Raw genomic sequence first — 14246 nt, 5'->3', positions numbered from 1 at the left:
CTCCAGCTGCGGCCTCACCAATGCCCTATACAGCTGCAGCAAGACCTCCCTACTTTTATATTCAATCCCCTTTGCTATGAAGGCCAGCATCCCATTCGCCTTCCTGACCACCTGCTGCACCTGCAAGCTGGGTTTTTGTGACTCATGCACAAGGACCCCGAGGTCCCTCTGCACCGTCGCCTGCTGCAGTTTTTCGCCCCGTAAGTAATAGTAAGTAATATGGCTCTTGGGCATAAAGGGATCAATGGATATCGCGGAAATCAACAACAGGTTACTGAGTTAGATGATCAGCCATGATCATAATGAATGGCAGAACAGACCTTAAGGACTGAATGGCCTACTCCTGCTCCATATGTTTCTATGTTTACTGAGGGTAGAATGTGGGAGATCATCCACTAACGCACTGACAATATTATCCAACGGTATTACCTTAACAATAACCTACTTACTGATGCCAGAACTACTCAGCTCCTGACTTCATTACAGCATTGGTCTAAACATTGATATAGAGTTCAACTCCAGAGATGACTGCACTAACATCAAGGCAGCGTTTGACTGAGTGTGACATAAAGGCGCCCAATGGGAATCAAAACGGGAAACACTCCACTAATTCCACTAATGCTTAACACAAAGAAAGATGGTTGGAGTTATTCATCTCAGTTCCAGGACATCACTGCAGGAATTCTGCAGGATAATATCCTAGGTCCAACCATTTTCAGCTGCTTCATCAATGATCTTCATTCCTGTATCAGGTCTGAAGCAGATATGTTCACCTGATGACTGTACAATGTTCATTACCATTTGCAACTCCTCAGATACTGAAGCAGTCCGTATCCATGTACAGCAAGACCTGAACAAGTCATATAAATGCTGTGGCTACAACAGTAGGTCAGAGGCTGTGAATTCTGTGGATGATTCTCCTAAGTCTGCCCACCATCTACAAGACACCAATCAGGAGTGTGATGAAATACTTTACTTACTGGATGAGTACTGCTTGGAAAGGCACGTGCCGGTCAAGAGGAAGGATGGGAAGGGTAGGATTAGAGAGCCGTGGGTAACTAGGGATATTGAGGACCTGGTCAGGAGGAAGAGGGATGCGTACATTAGATCTAGGCATTTGAGGACAGAGATAGCGTTAGAAGAATACAGAGAATGTAGGAGAGAACTTAAAAGGGGCATCAGAAAGGCAAAAAGGGGCCATGAAATGGCTTTGGCGGGTAGGATTAAAGAAAATCCTAAGGCATTTTACTCCTATGTTAGAAATAAAAGGATGGTTAGAGGGAAGATTGGTCCTCTCAGGGACAGAGGAGGGGAACTATGCTTGGAGCCTGGGGGAATGGGGGAGATCCTGAATGAATACTTTGCGTCGGTATTCACGCAGGAGAGGGGCCTGATGTCTGGTGCTGTGCTTGAGGAGTTTGAGGATCCGTTGAGGGATATAGTCATCACGAGGGAAGAGGTGTTGGGACTTTTAGACAGTATAAAGACGGATAAATCTCCGGGGCCTGATGGCATCTATCCCAGGCTGTTAAGGGAGGTGAGGGATGAAATTGCTGGGCCTCTGACGCAAATCTTTGTCTCTTCTTTGGACACAGGTGAGGTCCCAGAGGATTGGCGCATTGCAAATGTAGTACCGTTGTTTAAGAAGGGTCAGAGGGATAACCCAGGGAATTATAGGCCGGTGAGCTTGACTTCAGTTATAGGCAAGCTAATGGAGAGGATCCTCAAGGATAGGATGTATGAACATCTGGAGCGCTGCAATCTGATCAGGGATACGCAGCATGGCTTCGTTACAGGGAGGTCATGCCTTACGAATCTAGTGGAATTTTTTGAAGAGGTGACAAAAACGGTTGATGAAGGACAAGCCGTTGATGTTGTCTATATGGATTTCAGTAAGGCGTTTGACAAGGTCCCTCATGGTAGGCTGATAGAAAAGGTGAAGGCTCATGGGATACAAGGCCAGGTATGTAGATGGGTGGAGAACTGGCTTGGGAGGAGGAGACAGCGAGTAGTAGTGGAAGGCTCCTTTTCCAATTGGAGGCCTGTCACCAGTGGTGTGCCGCAGGGCTCGGTACTTGGACCTCTTCTATTTGTGGTATATATTAATGACTTGGAAGAGGGGGTAGGTGGTGTGATCAGCAAATTTGCTGATGACACCAAGATGGTTGGATTGGCGGGTACTGAGGAGCAGTGCCTGGCAATGCAACAGGACATAGACAGGCTGGTAGATTGGGCAGATAGATGGCAAATGGAATTTAATCCGGAGAAATGCGAGGTGATGCACTTTGGCCGGAATAATGTGGAGGGGAGTTATACGATAAAAGGTAGAACTATCCGGAGTATAGATACGCAGAGAGACCTGGGGGTGCAAGTGCATAAGTCCCTGAAGGTGTCGGTACAGGTGCAGAATGTGATGAGGAAAGCGTATGGTATGTTAGCCTTCATAGGAAGAGGTATAGAATATAAGAGTAGGAGTCTGATGTTGCAGTTGTATAGAACGTTGGTTAGGCCTCACTTGGAGTACTGCGTCCAGTTCTGGTCGCCGTACTACCGGAAGGATGTAGAGATCCTGGAGAGAGTGCAGAGGAGATTTACCAGGATGTTGCCTGGTATGGAAGGGCTGTCTTACGAGGAAAGATTGGATGAACTTGGGCTGTTTTCCCTTGAGAGACGTCGGCTGAGGGGGGATCTAATAGAGGTTTATAAGATTATGAAGGGGATAGATAGAGTAAATGGTGGTAAGCTTTTTCCGCTACAAGAAATGGATAGAACGAGGGGTCACGGGCTTAGGGTGAGGGGGGCTAGGTATAAGACAAATATTAGAGGGCAGTTTTTCACGCAAAGGGTAGTGGGGGTGTGGAATGCACTGCCGAGTAAGGTGGTGGAAGCAGGCACGCTAGGGTTGTTTAAGAGTCACTTAGACAGCCATATGAGCGGGCTACATATAGGGGGATATAGTAGGCCTTACTGAACATTGTAGGCTTGGGAATACGTTTTGCCTCAGGAATGTTAGTCTTTGCCTGTTTAATAATGAATTTTTTTGTCTCCACAGGCATTTAAGTCCAGCAAGGGGCATGCAGGCGGCAGGTTGTAGTGGGCTGCTCTTGGATGTTGCTTCGGGAGTTGCCTATTGCTTCATGTCGTTAGTGTGCTTAAACTGGACCATCTCGAGGGCAACATGACAGCTCAGAGACTATCTCTGTTGCTGTGCGGACACATGGATTTGGGCCTGTGTCTGTGGGAGTTTGCACGTTCTCCCCGTGGTTGCGTGGGTTTCCTCCGGGTGCTCCGGTTTCCTCCCACATCCCCCAAAGATGTGCTTTTAGGCTGATTGATTGGGTACTAAAATTGTCCCTAAATTGGACCTCCCTGATCCTCGCACGTTAGGCGTAGACTAAAATCATGAATAGGTCACTGAGATAGTAGGACGGCGGCGCGGGCTCGTTGGGCCGAAGGGCCTGTTTCCCGTGCTGTGTTGTTCTTTGTTCTTTGTACAACACAAAGTTGGAAACCATCCATGATAAAGCAGCCCACCTGATTAAAATCCCATCCACCACCGTCAAAATTCATACCCTCCACCACCAACACAGAGCATCAGTGCGTACCTTTTAGAAGATGTCCTGCAGCAAATCACCATATTACAAACTTGTGGTTTCTACCACTTAGTAGGATAAGGGATGATGATGCATAAGAATAGCATCACCTGCAAGTTTCCCTCCAATACACACGCTGTCCCCGGAGCAATATTCAGTGTCACTCAAAATCGTGGAACTAAGAACAGTGGGTATTCCTATACAACTTGGGCAATGATCCAAGAAAGCAACTCACCATCAAAATCTTGAGGACAATTAGGAATGGGCAATAAATGGTAGCCTAGCCAGCAACACCCACATCCTACAACAAGTAAATAAAAAACTATTACATTTGGTTTATTAGCCTTCAATTATGCAACCTACATAGACAATACGTTTGACAAAGTACCTCACAAGAGGTTATTGCAGAAGGTTGAGGGACATGGAGTTGGGGGTAGGGTGTTAGCGTGGATAGAGGATTGGTTGCCAAATAGGAGGCAGAGAGTGGGGGTCAACGGGTGCTATTCGGATTGGCGGATGGTGACTAGAGGAGTGCCCCAGGGGTCGGTGCTGGGGCCTCAGCTTTTTACAATTCATATAGATGATCTGGAGGAGGGAACCGAGTGTAGGGTGTCGAAATTTGCTGATGACACCAAGATTGGGGGAACGGCAAATTGTGCGGAGGGTGTGGAGAGTCTGCAGAAGGATCTAGATAGGCTGGGCGAATGGGCCAGGAAATGGCAAATGGAATTTAATGTTGGCAAGTGCGAGGTGGTCCACTTTGGTAGGAAGAATGGTAGGAAGGACTATTACTTATGGGGCGAAAAACTGCAGCAGGCGACGGTGCAGAGGGACCTCGGGGTCCTTGTGCATGAGTCACAAAAACCCAGCTTGCAGGTGCAGCAGGTGGTCAGGAAGGCGAATGGGATGCTGACCTTCATAGCGAGGGGGATTGAACATAAAAGTAGGGAGGTCTTGCTGCAGCTGTATAGGGCATTGGTGAGGCCGCAGCTGGAGTACTGTGTGCAGTTTTGGGCGCCGCACCTGTGCAAAGATATTTTGGCCTTGGAGGGAGTGCAGAGGAGGTTTACTAGGCTGATACCGAAGTTGAGGGGGTTGAACTATGAGGAGAGGCTGAATAAACTGGGCTTGTACTCGTTAGAGTTTAGAAGAATGAGGGGAGATCTCATTGAGACGTATAAGATGATGAATGGGATGGATAGGATAGAGGTGGAGAGACTCTTCCCGCTCAAAAAAGACAGTAGGACTAGGGGGCACAGCCTCAAGATAAAAGGGGGGCGGTTTAGAACGGAGTTGAGGAGGAACTTCTTCACTCAAAGGGTGCTGAATCTCTGGAATTCTCTGCCCGTTGAAGTGGTGGAGGCTGCCTCGCTAAATATTTTTAAGACGCGGGTTGATGGGTTTTTGATAAGAGAGGGGATTAAGGGTTATGGGGAGAGGGCGGGAAAGTGGAACTGAGCCGCGACAGATCAGCCATGATCTTATTGAATGGCGGGGCAGGCTCGAAGGGCTAGATGGCCTACTCCTGCTCCTATTTCTTATGTTCTTATGTTCAATACCTGGACACCTTGGGACTAGTTTGAGTACCCAAGCTGAAGTGATGAAGCTGCTCATGTTAAATGTCGATCTCCAGTTTTGAGAAATGAACTAAACAATCTAGATCAAACTTGACAATGTTTCTCTTTCAATACCCCAAAAGATTTCTGCAACAACTCCGAAGAAGAGTTTAGTCAACTTTATATTGGATTTGGCTGTGCCAAGTCTCAGTTAGTGACAGCCCAAATTAAAGTTGCCTAGATTGGCTATTTGCCAGCCTTAGGAAAAATTTCTGAAAATGGTTCTAAGAGGTTCTAACAGGCAAGTAACTTTGTCTAAAAGAAGCTTATGAACACAAGGGAGGCTAAAAGCTATGGGAAATGTAGACTGCAACATTTAATTCTGCCATGATACTTCTTTCTCAACCATAAACCAGAATTCAAATGTGGGATTGGAGAAGTTTAATTCCACATTATCATTGTTTTGCAGATGTCAGCTTTGATCTGAAACCCTTTTTGAAAGCATTAAACCTATTTATATTTTAACACACAGAAGACATAACTATGTATGGTATGGCATGTTGAGTAAATTTTTGTCACTTGGATAGTTCAGAACACCAGTTTAGGTAGAATGGGATACAAATGAGTACTAAGTGGTTCAACTGTTCTAATACCTACCAATGAACAACATTTTATATTCTGACTGACATCAAAAATAATAAGGCTGACGTTTAAGTTTAAAGGATGCTACTTGTCAATTTATGGAAGTGATGAGTGGCAAATTATTTTATGGTTAATTAAGTGGAAAATCACTGCAAGTACAAATGGTCAATGATTACCAATTTAGTGAATTTCTGAACTAAATGAAAATGTGTATATCTGTGCTTAATATATGTCATCAAACTAATCATCGAGCCATGTTGGCATTTCTTACACGTTTCCGAACTGGCCAATTCAGAATGTGAATTTAACATATCAAATTTAAGAATTCAACTTTAAAAGCTTATTTTTCTAGATCTAGTTTTAGGCTTTGGATTAAGGATGGGTTACAGATATTGCAATTTTAAATAGACTAACAATGAAACTCAGTGCAATGTTAGCATCATCCCACTGTTCCGCAAAGATATGCAAAAATCGCAGTTATTTCTGTCAGCTGCTATAATGTATCGTGGGATACTTATGATCTCCTAATGCAGGTTATTAATAGAAGAGAATATCAGCAAATTGAGTGCAGATGGCTGTGTAGTCAATACGCTTTGGTGGTGCATTTTAAAATTACAGTAACAGCTCAAGTTTACCAAGAACTATATATATAAAAAACCCTATGAACCCAAATGCATTAAATTGTTCAGTGCCAATTCTATACCAATTTCATTAAATGCAAGAGCATATTTCTCACCTATTACAACAGAAGAGGTTTAAAATAGGTTAGATTAACTGTTCTTAAGCGCTCACAACACAATTCCAGTACAAGTAATCATCAGTGTTGAAGCAATCAGATTTTAGAAATATAAATGTCATCATGTCAGACACGACTGTATACTCCACAACGTTCTGTCACTCCCATTACATGACTGCTGTTGAGTTCCAGCCGAGTTGGACAGTACCAAACATGTAAGAGTTGCCAGGATAAATATGCTAATTCTATTCAATATACTTCTTCCAATTTTAGTAACTGTAGTACAGCAAGCTGAAAAAAGGTTTTAATCAATTTGCATCAGGCTAAGTTTTTTTTTGTTTTTCATTTTGGACAGCAGTCTGCAAAACACCACTTTTATCCAAGAGAGACATCTATAAAATGCCTCCGCTTTTCAAATGTTTTGAATAAACTATAAAGCCGACAATGAAAATGCTGTACTTAATATTCATACTCAGTAAATAAATATTCTTTTTCAGTGTAAATTGGACACATTAAGAAACAATCCCAAATGTATTAGTGTCTCTTACAGCATTATAAATATCTTGTGACTGATAACATAGGACACAAATAAACAAAAATGCTGGGTATTCTTTAAAGCCTCCCACGCACAATGCATCAGTGCAATTACTGGAAAGTATGTTTTCTATATGACTGTTTGCTAGTTCCAAATACAAAATATTGTTCACTGCAACAACATTAGCTTAAATGGAGACATAAACATCACTAGTTTTACCAAAAGCTATTTTGATCAAGTCTTGGGGCAGACATTAATTTATATCTTTTGAATTAACATGAATATAAATAGAGCACTTTTCAAAGTTGTTAATTCTATAATGTTGATCACTATTAAAATTGTAAATATATTGTTCATGGTCAGCAGTATTTGCAATGTAGATTTCAGATCTGAAGAAATCATTAAGTACTACTAAACAAAGCATACGTCCATTAAACAAAAACATTAGATCTAAAAGTTACAGAATCTAAAAAATGGGTTAGCTCCCCTCCACCCTCAACAGGCACGACTGTTACACTAACATGCTTCTTTTTATCACAAGTCTCCAAACTGGTAAGGTAATTATACAACACTCATGTTTCACAGTATAAAGTACGGTAGAGTTAATATGAAGCAACAGAAGCAGTTTTATAGCAACAACACTTGACTCACCCGTCTGCGACAGCAGGGAAGGCCCTGGGTGATGATATTGATGGCAATGTTCATGTTAAACATACTGAGCACCGTATGGTGCGATAAAGGTTCCTTCTCACTCATCAAGTAAGCAAAAACTGAACCATGGCTTGAAATGGTAATTTTTCTATACTGAGGCTTATTTAATTGACTTGCAATCAAGTTCCACTTTGCAAGCCATTGTGGTTTTATTTTATGTATAAACACAGATATATAAAAGGGCAAGGGAATCCCAAGGCCTGCTGCCTTTCTCAAGATCTTCTCCCAACAGCTACAAAGTTCAACTCACTCCCCAGTCAATAAGCTTTGAAGTTCAGATTCTCACAGCACAGCCAAACACAGGCGGAATGACTATAAACTACTTCTGTAGCTGACATCATTGGAAATGACTGCCAATCCTGCAGCTGATACGCTTTAAGCATGCCATCCACAAGGGCCACCCATCCATCTAGCATACAGTATTTTGGACAAGCTAGGTTTATTAGCCAAGGAATGTATGCTCTCTGGTTATGTTTCAAATTCCTACTGATGTGATATCAACATGTGAGCATCCACTCCATAGCCTGCACACGGCTCACCCAGGTACCAAACACCACAGCAGAGACTGCTGGGTGTCTAGCTTTTTCAATGTCAGTGAAACTTAGGGGTCAAATGCAGGAAAGCTCACAAAACATGATGAAAAGGCACATATCTGATAATTTATGTAACATCATTTCGGACAGATGTGAGGAGACATTTCTTCACCCAAAGAGTGCTGAGCCTGTGGAATTCATTACCACAGGAAGTAGTTGACGCCAAAATATTGAATGCATTCAAGAGACAGCCAGATATAGCACTTAGGGCAAATGGGATCAAAGGTTATGGGGAAAAGCAGAATGAGGCTATTGAGCTGGATGATCAGCCATGATCGTAATGAATGGTGGAACAGGCTCGAGGGGTCAAATGGCCCCCTCCTGCTCCAGTCTTCTATGTTTCTATCATGTATATATGATTAGAGTCAAAGACAAATGCATTTTTTAAAGGGCGAAGTGGGCATCTCTTTTCTTTGCACACCACTGAAGTAATTTTAAATAATTTGAAAGGGCAATGTTTTAAAAAAAAAATCAATCTCTTCAGAATTGTCAGATACAATTAATAAAATGAAATTTAAAACACAGCAATTAGCTGTAAATCTTTTCATGACTTGCAGGTCTCCAAAAAAGTTACCTATTCAGTTCTAGTCTTTTGCCCTTTTCTCATAAATTACCTGATCTACAAGTCAATGAAACCAGTTTTGTTAGATCTTTAAAGTGTATAGTGGAGTGATTCAATAGTATCAGTTATAACCACAAAATGCTTATGTCATCTACAACCTAATTTAGCAACATATCCCAGTAATAACATTTGTATTTGATCTTTTTAAACAATTTCACAGGGGACCCAAGTTTAAAGAGTTACTCTAGTAATTCAAAACTTTAACATTGCAAGACATAAATAACTTCTCCTCCGCGCTCCCCCCCCAAAAAAAACTAAGTGTTGCAACTTAAATGGGATGTAGCAATGAAGATTAGATCCTGCACACGTTCCCCACTCCTAGCACCCCTGTTAGAACAGATCCCTTACTTCTCCAACTCAGTATCCCAGGCTGACTGCATGACTTAGTTGTGGTGTTACATCATGCCAAAAGGACTCATTTAATTTCACAATCTCAGAATATTTGAACCAGGGCCAGATAAGTATTCTCCAATCGTAAACATCACCCTTTGTGCTCCGTTATTGCTGATTCTCATTGACTTCAGTTTCCCGAGAGATCCTTGAAGCTACATAGTCAAATGCTGCTTTGATATTAAGGGTAATCACTCTCAAGTAACTTCTGGAGTTCAATTCTTTTGTCCATGTTTGGACTAAGGCTGTAATGTGGTCAAGATGATCAAGACTGATGGGGTGGTAACTGATTGAATATGCCCTGCTTTGTATGTACAGGACATACCTAGACAATTTTCCACATTGCGAGATAGATGCCAGTATTGTAGCTGCAATGGAACAGCTAAGCTGGGGAACAGCTAATTCTGGGTCATAAGTCTTCAGTACTACTGCTGAATATTGACATGGCCTATAGCCTTTGCAGTATACAGTGACTTCAGCTATTTCTTGCTGCCACATGCTGTGGATCAAATTGACTGAAGACTGGCATCTGAGATGTCTGGGACCTCAGGAAGAGGTCTAGATGGATCATCGACTTCCAGCTCAAGATTGTTGCAATTGCTTCAGCGTGACCTTTTGCAGTGATGTGTTGAGCTCTCTATTCATTGAGGATGAGGATATTTGTGAAGCCTCCTCCTTAGTTGCTGTTTAATTATTCACCACTACTCAAGATCAGATAAGGCAGAGCTTGGATCTGATCCATTGATTGTGGGATCAGTTAGCTCTGTATATTGCAAACTGCTTAGGCTATTTGGCAAACAAGCAGTCCTGTTTTGTAGCTTCACTAGGCTGACATCCTATGTCTAGATATGCCCTTCTGCACTCTTCGTTGAGCCAGGGTTGAACCCATGGATTGATGGTAATCGTGGAGTAGGGGATATGCCAGGCCACAAGGTTACAAATTGTGGTAGAGTACAATTCTACTGCTGCTGATGGCCCAGAGTGCCTCATGGATATGCCATTTTGAGTTGCTAGATCTGTTTCAAGTCTATCCCATTCAGCACAGTGGTAACACCACACAACATGATGGAAGGTCCTCAATATTAATACAGGACTTTGCCTCCGTAAGGACTGTGCGGTGGTCACTCCTACTAATACTGTCATTGATAGAACAACTGAAATAGGTAGATTGGTCAAGAACAATTGGGGTTTCTCTCTTGTTGGGCGCTCAAAAGGACATACCTAGGGATGGTGATGGTGATATCTAGGACATTGTCTGTAAGGTATGATGATTTGAGTACGACGATGTCAGATTGTTGCTTGACTAGTCTGTGCAATAGCTCTCCCAATTTTAGCACAAGCCCCCAGATGTTAGAGAGGAAGAATTAGAAGGGTCACGGGGTTGGGTACCTAGATCAACTACAAGTGGTCTGTCCAGTTTCATTCCTCTCAGACATTTTAGCAGTTTGATTTAACTGAGTGGCTTGCCAGGCCATTTCAGAGGGCAATTAAGAATCAACGACACTGTTGAGACTCTGAAATTAGATGTTGGTCAGATCAAGTAAGGATGGCAGACTTAAGTGACATCAGTGAACCACATCGGTGTTTAACAACAATCAATGGTTTTATGGTAACAATTACACTAGCATTTTAATTCAATTTACTAATTAAATTTCACCATGGTGAGATTTGAATCTAAAGCATTAGCTTGGGCCTCTGGATTACTAGTCCAATAATATTACCATTATGCCACCGCCTCCCCTAATTCGTGAATACTAGTTACCTGTTGCATCACAAGTGATTATTGGAGGGACCAGAAGCTTTACTGTTAAACCATATTACACCTCATCATATTAGACTTTGAAAACAAAGAACATCTGTAAAAAAGGCTTATAATCGAAGTAAGCACTGCTGAACATTTTAAAAAGTTCAACTGTGCATAAATGTACGCTACATCAGCAATCATCCTTCCCTACCTGCAACCCATCCATCAGATTTTTCTGCATGAGGGGAAACTTTGCTACAGCTTAGAAAAAATTCTGAATTTCTGAACTAGTCTCATGGACTGGAGAAACAAGAAAAATGCAATTAATTTAGGTGAAGCATGGGGAATAAATTTCTGGAATATAATGTTTCTTTAATCAACCAGGTTTTGCTCATTTGAAAAGTTTTGGATCTAGTCTGCCTATCTGACAATGTATCAGTATTAGAAATAACAGCAACTGCATTTTGATGTGGCAGTAATGTACAGCATGCTATTTCTTAACGTTCTTTCCTATCAGCATGATTCTTTTCAACCTAGGTCTCAAGCTATCCCTGGAAAGCTTGAATACCTCCAGACAGATTGACTCTTGGTTTTTCATGTGTAGCAAAACAAGTTGACTGCTTCATTCAGAGCCAATATAAGCACTTCAAAGAAATACCTCATCAGTGTAATGAGACCAGATGAAATGTGCCAATTCAGGCACAGACAACTATTGGCAAAAGTCACAACATTTTCACAGAATCATAGAATTCTACAGTGCAGAAAGAGGCCCTTCGGCCCATCGAGTCTGCACCGACCACAAACCCACCCAGGCCCTACCACCATTTGCCTACATATTTTACTCACTAATCCCTCTAACCTACAGATCTCAGGACACTAAAGGGCAATTTTAGCATGGCCAATCAACGTAACTTGCACATTTTTGGACTGTGGGAGGAAACCGGAGCACACGGAGGAAACCCACGCAGACACGAGGAGAATATGCAAACTCCACACAGACAGTGACCTGAGCCAGGAATCGAACCCAAGTCCCTGGAGCTGTGAAGCAGCAGTGCTAACCACTGTGCCGCCCTTAATGAGGCGATGGAAAAGGCAATGGTGATTTGAACAAAAAAGCATGATCGCAGAACTTGAAAGCTCAAGCTCTTGAGAAGTGAGACAGTTATAAAAGATGAACTCCAAACTTTATTCAATATCAGCAGCTACAGTTTGGCTCACTGCTAAAGCACCAATGGTAGCTGATACTGGAATTGCTTTTGAGATCATCATTGAAGAGTTATTGGAATACCATGTCAATAGGAACACCACATGATTGTTACTTCAGTGGCAGCTGACTTTGGATTGTCAAGACAGGGGCTGAAGGAGGTTAGGTCATAGGTGGCTTTGATCAATATTCATTCTGATGAAGCTAGCATGCAGTTGCAACAAAATGCATGAGTGAGCTCATTTGAAAATAAGAGCATCACGGAAAGGGTGGGACTAACTGGATTGCTCAACAGAATAACTGTTGCAGACTTGATGGACTGAAAAGTCTTCTGTATTTTATATCATTAGTACACATCAAGTATCCTTCACAGGTCTCTGGTGAAGATAAGTAGTTCTGAATTCAAGTACTGGCATAAATCCGCTAGTGAATGCCTTTGTCCATAATCCAAAAGATTTCTGAGGGATTAAGAACTTATGTCTTATTTTTGCAGGTTTTAAAGTAGTGAGTAAAGTAATGAGATACAGAATAACAGATTTTAGAAACTGGAAGACAGATAGAATTGCGTTGTCTTGGCAGACGCTTAGGCCGTGATCTTACTGGCTTGCGAACTAGTTCTTCGCTGCATGCAAGCTTACCGGCCCTCTTTTGCCTTTGAGATTGGCTTTGTGCCAGGGTCAGTGCCAAGGGGATTGGAGCTTGAATAGAAGTGAGGAAGACTGGCACTGGGAGTGACCAGCAGAGTGGGTGTGGGGCATGTAGGGTGGGCTGATGTCCAGATGCCATGAACAATGTTGCCATGGGAGGTGGAGGTTACACTGCCATCAATGGTGGAGTCGGTTGGCATGAAGTCTGGAAGATCAGGCCGCCTGCACAATGGCGCCCCAGCAGTCTTCAGCCAGCCTCACCAGCAAGCTTAGGCTCTTCCCCCTCCCCTTATTGGTGAAACTCTCACTTGTGTCTCCAAAAAGTAACAAGAGTGTCATAAGATTGCATTTTAAAACTCATCCAAAAAAGGTCTGAAACTCTCCCATTTTCTTGCTCATTTGGCACTCAGAACTTTTTGGTAAGATTATGCCCTTAAACTAATTTTATCCATGTACATCCGCAAAAGTTACAGAGAGAAGTACTGTGTAAGGGATTAAACAGCTGCCAGCTTTTATTCAGCATTCCTAAACTGTTTAACCAATCAATACTCGAGTTAAGAGGATTGTGTGTGCCCACAGTTTCAATGGAATTTCACTTTCAGATCTGTTTTGGATTGGCCCACCTGTTAACAATTTCTGCAGTTGTTCTTTAGCTACTCAGCTGCTTCTGCAAACATTAACTCCTTCTTGATTCAAGCTCAAGTATTTAATAAGCATTTAAAGATAGGAGATATTTGAAAAAGCTAACTTCTGCTTCCTGTCAAGGTACTGACACTGACCCTGGCACAAAGCTAATCATTTGGTTGTTCCCCTCCCCTTCATATAAATGGTATCTGCACTATTAATCCTTCCAGAACAATAATTTCTGAGCAGGTCAACACCCCAATAAAACATTGACGTTGTGTTGGAGTGAAAAGCATAGTTGATAGAATTATTTGTTTCAGTTTAATGACATAATTAATAAATCAAAATGGTTTCAAACAACCAGATCTTTGTGGAAACCCCTCAATTCTACAGCAATTTGAAGACACAGGGCAGGATTTTATGGCCTCGCTTGACCCGAGACCAGAAAAGCACGTCCGAGGTAAACAGATATTTCCATTGTCTGTCCCTTGCCCGCTCCATTCTGTGGTGGGTGGGGCAACAGAATTCTGACAATAGGGTCACAGCCCATATTTACAGCCACCTTCCCACATGGCTTTGGTACTCCGATTGAATTCGTCATAGATAAGGCCATCTTTGATTATTTCTTTGTATCATTCTCAGTGCATAT

The 14246-nt window shown here is 42.3% G+C and overlaps 1 protein-coding gene across 7 annotated transcripts in view; it reads right to left on the bottom strand.

Annotated features, from left to right (window-relative positions):
* Positions 1 to 14246, bottom strand: part of fbxw7 (F-box and WD repeat domain containing 7) — a 361222-nt gene that overhangs the window by 106508 nt on the left and 240468 nt on the right. For 2 of the 7 annotated variants that reach the window (XM_080192791.1, XM_080192799.1), the window contains exon 1: positions 7714 to 8038. The exons of the other annotated variants lie outside the window; for them this stretch is intronic. In XM_080192791.1, coding sequence (XP_080048917.1) covers positions 7714 to 7818 — 105 coding nt within the window. In that variant the 5' untranslated portion in view covers positions 7819 to 8038. Of the gene's footprint in view, positions 1 to 7713; positions 8039 to 14246 lie in introns of those variants that run through there. 7 annotated transcript variants of the gene reach the window in all.

This window comes from Carcharhinus amblyrhynchos, chromosome 1 (genome assembly GCF_965287045.1).
Source record: "Carcharhinus amblyrhynchos chromosome 1, sCarAmb.v2.hapA, whole genome shotgun sequence".
NCBI lineage: Eukaryota > Metazoa > Chordata > Chondrichthyes > Carcharhiniformes > Carcharhinidae > Carcharhinus > Carcharhinus amblyrhynchos.
This window is presented reverse-complemented; position numbering and strand designations above follow the sequence as displayed.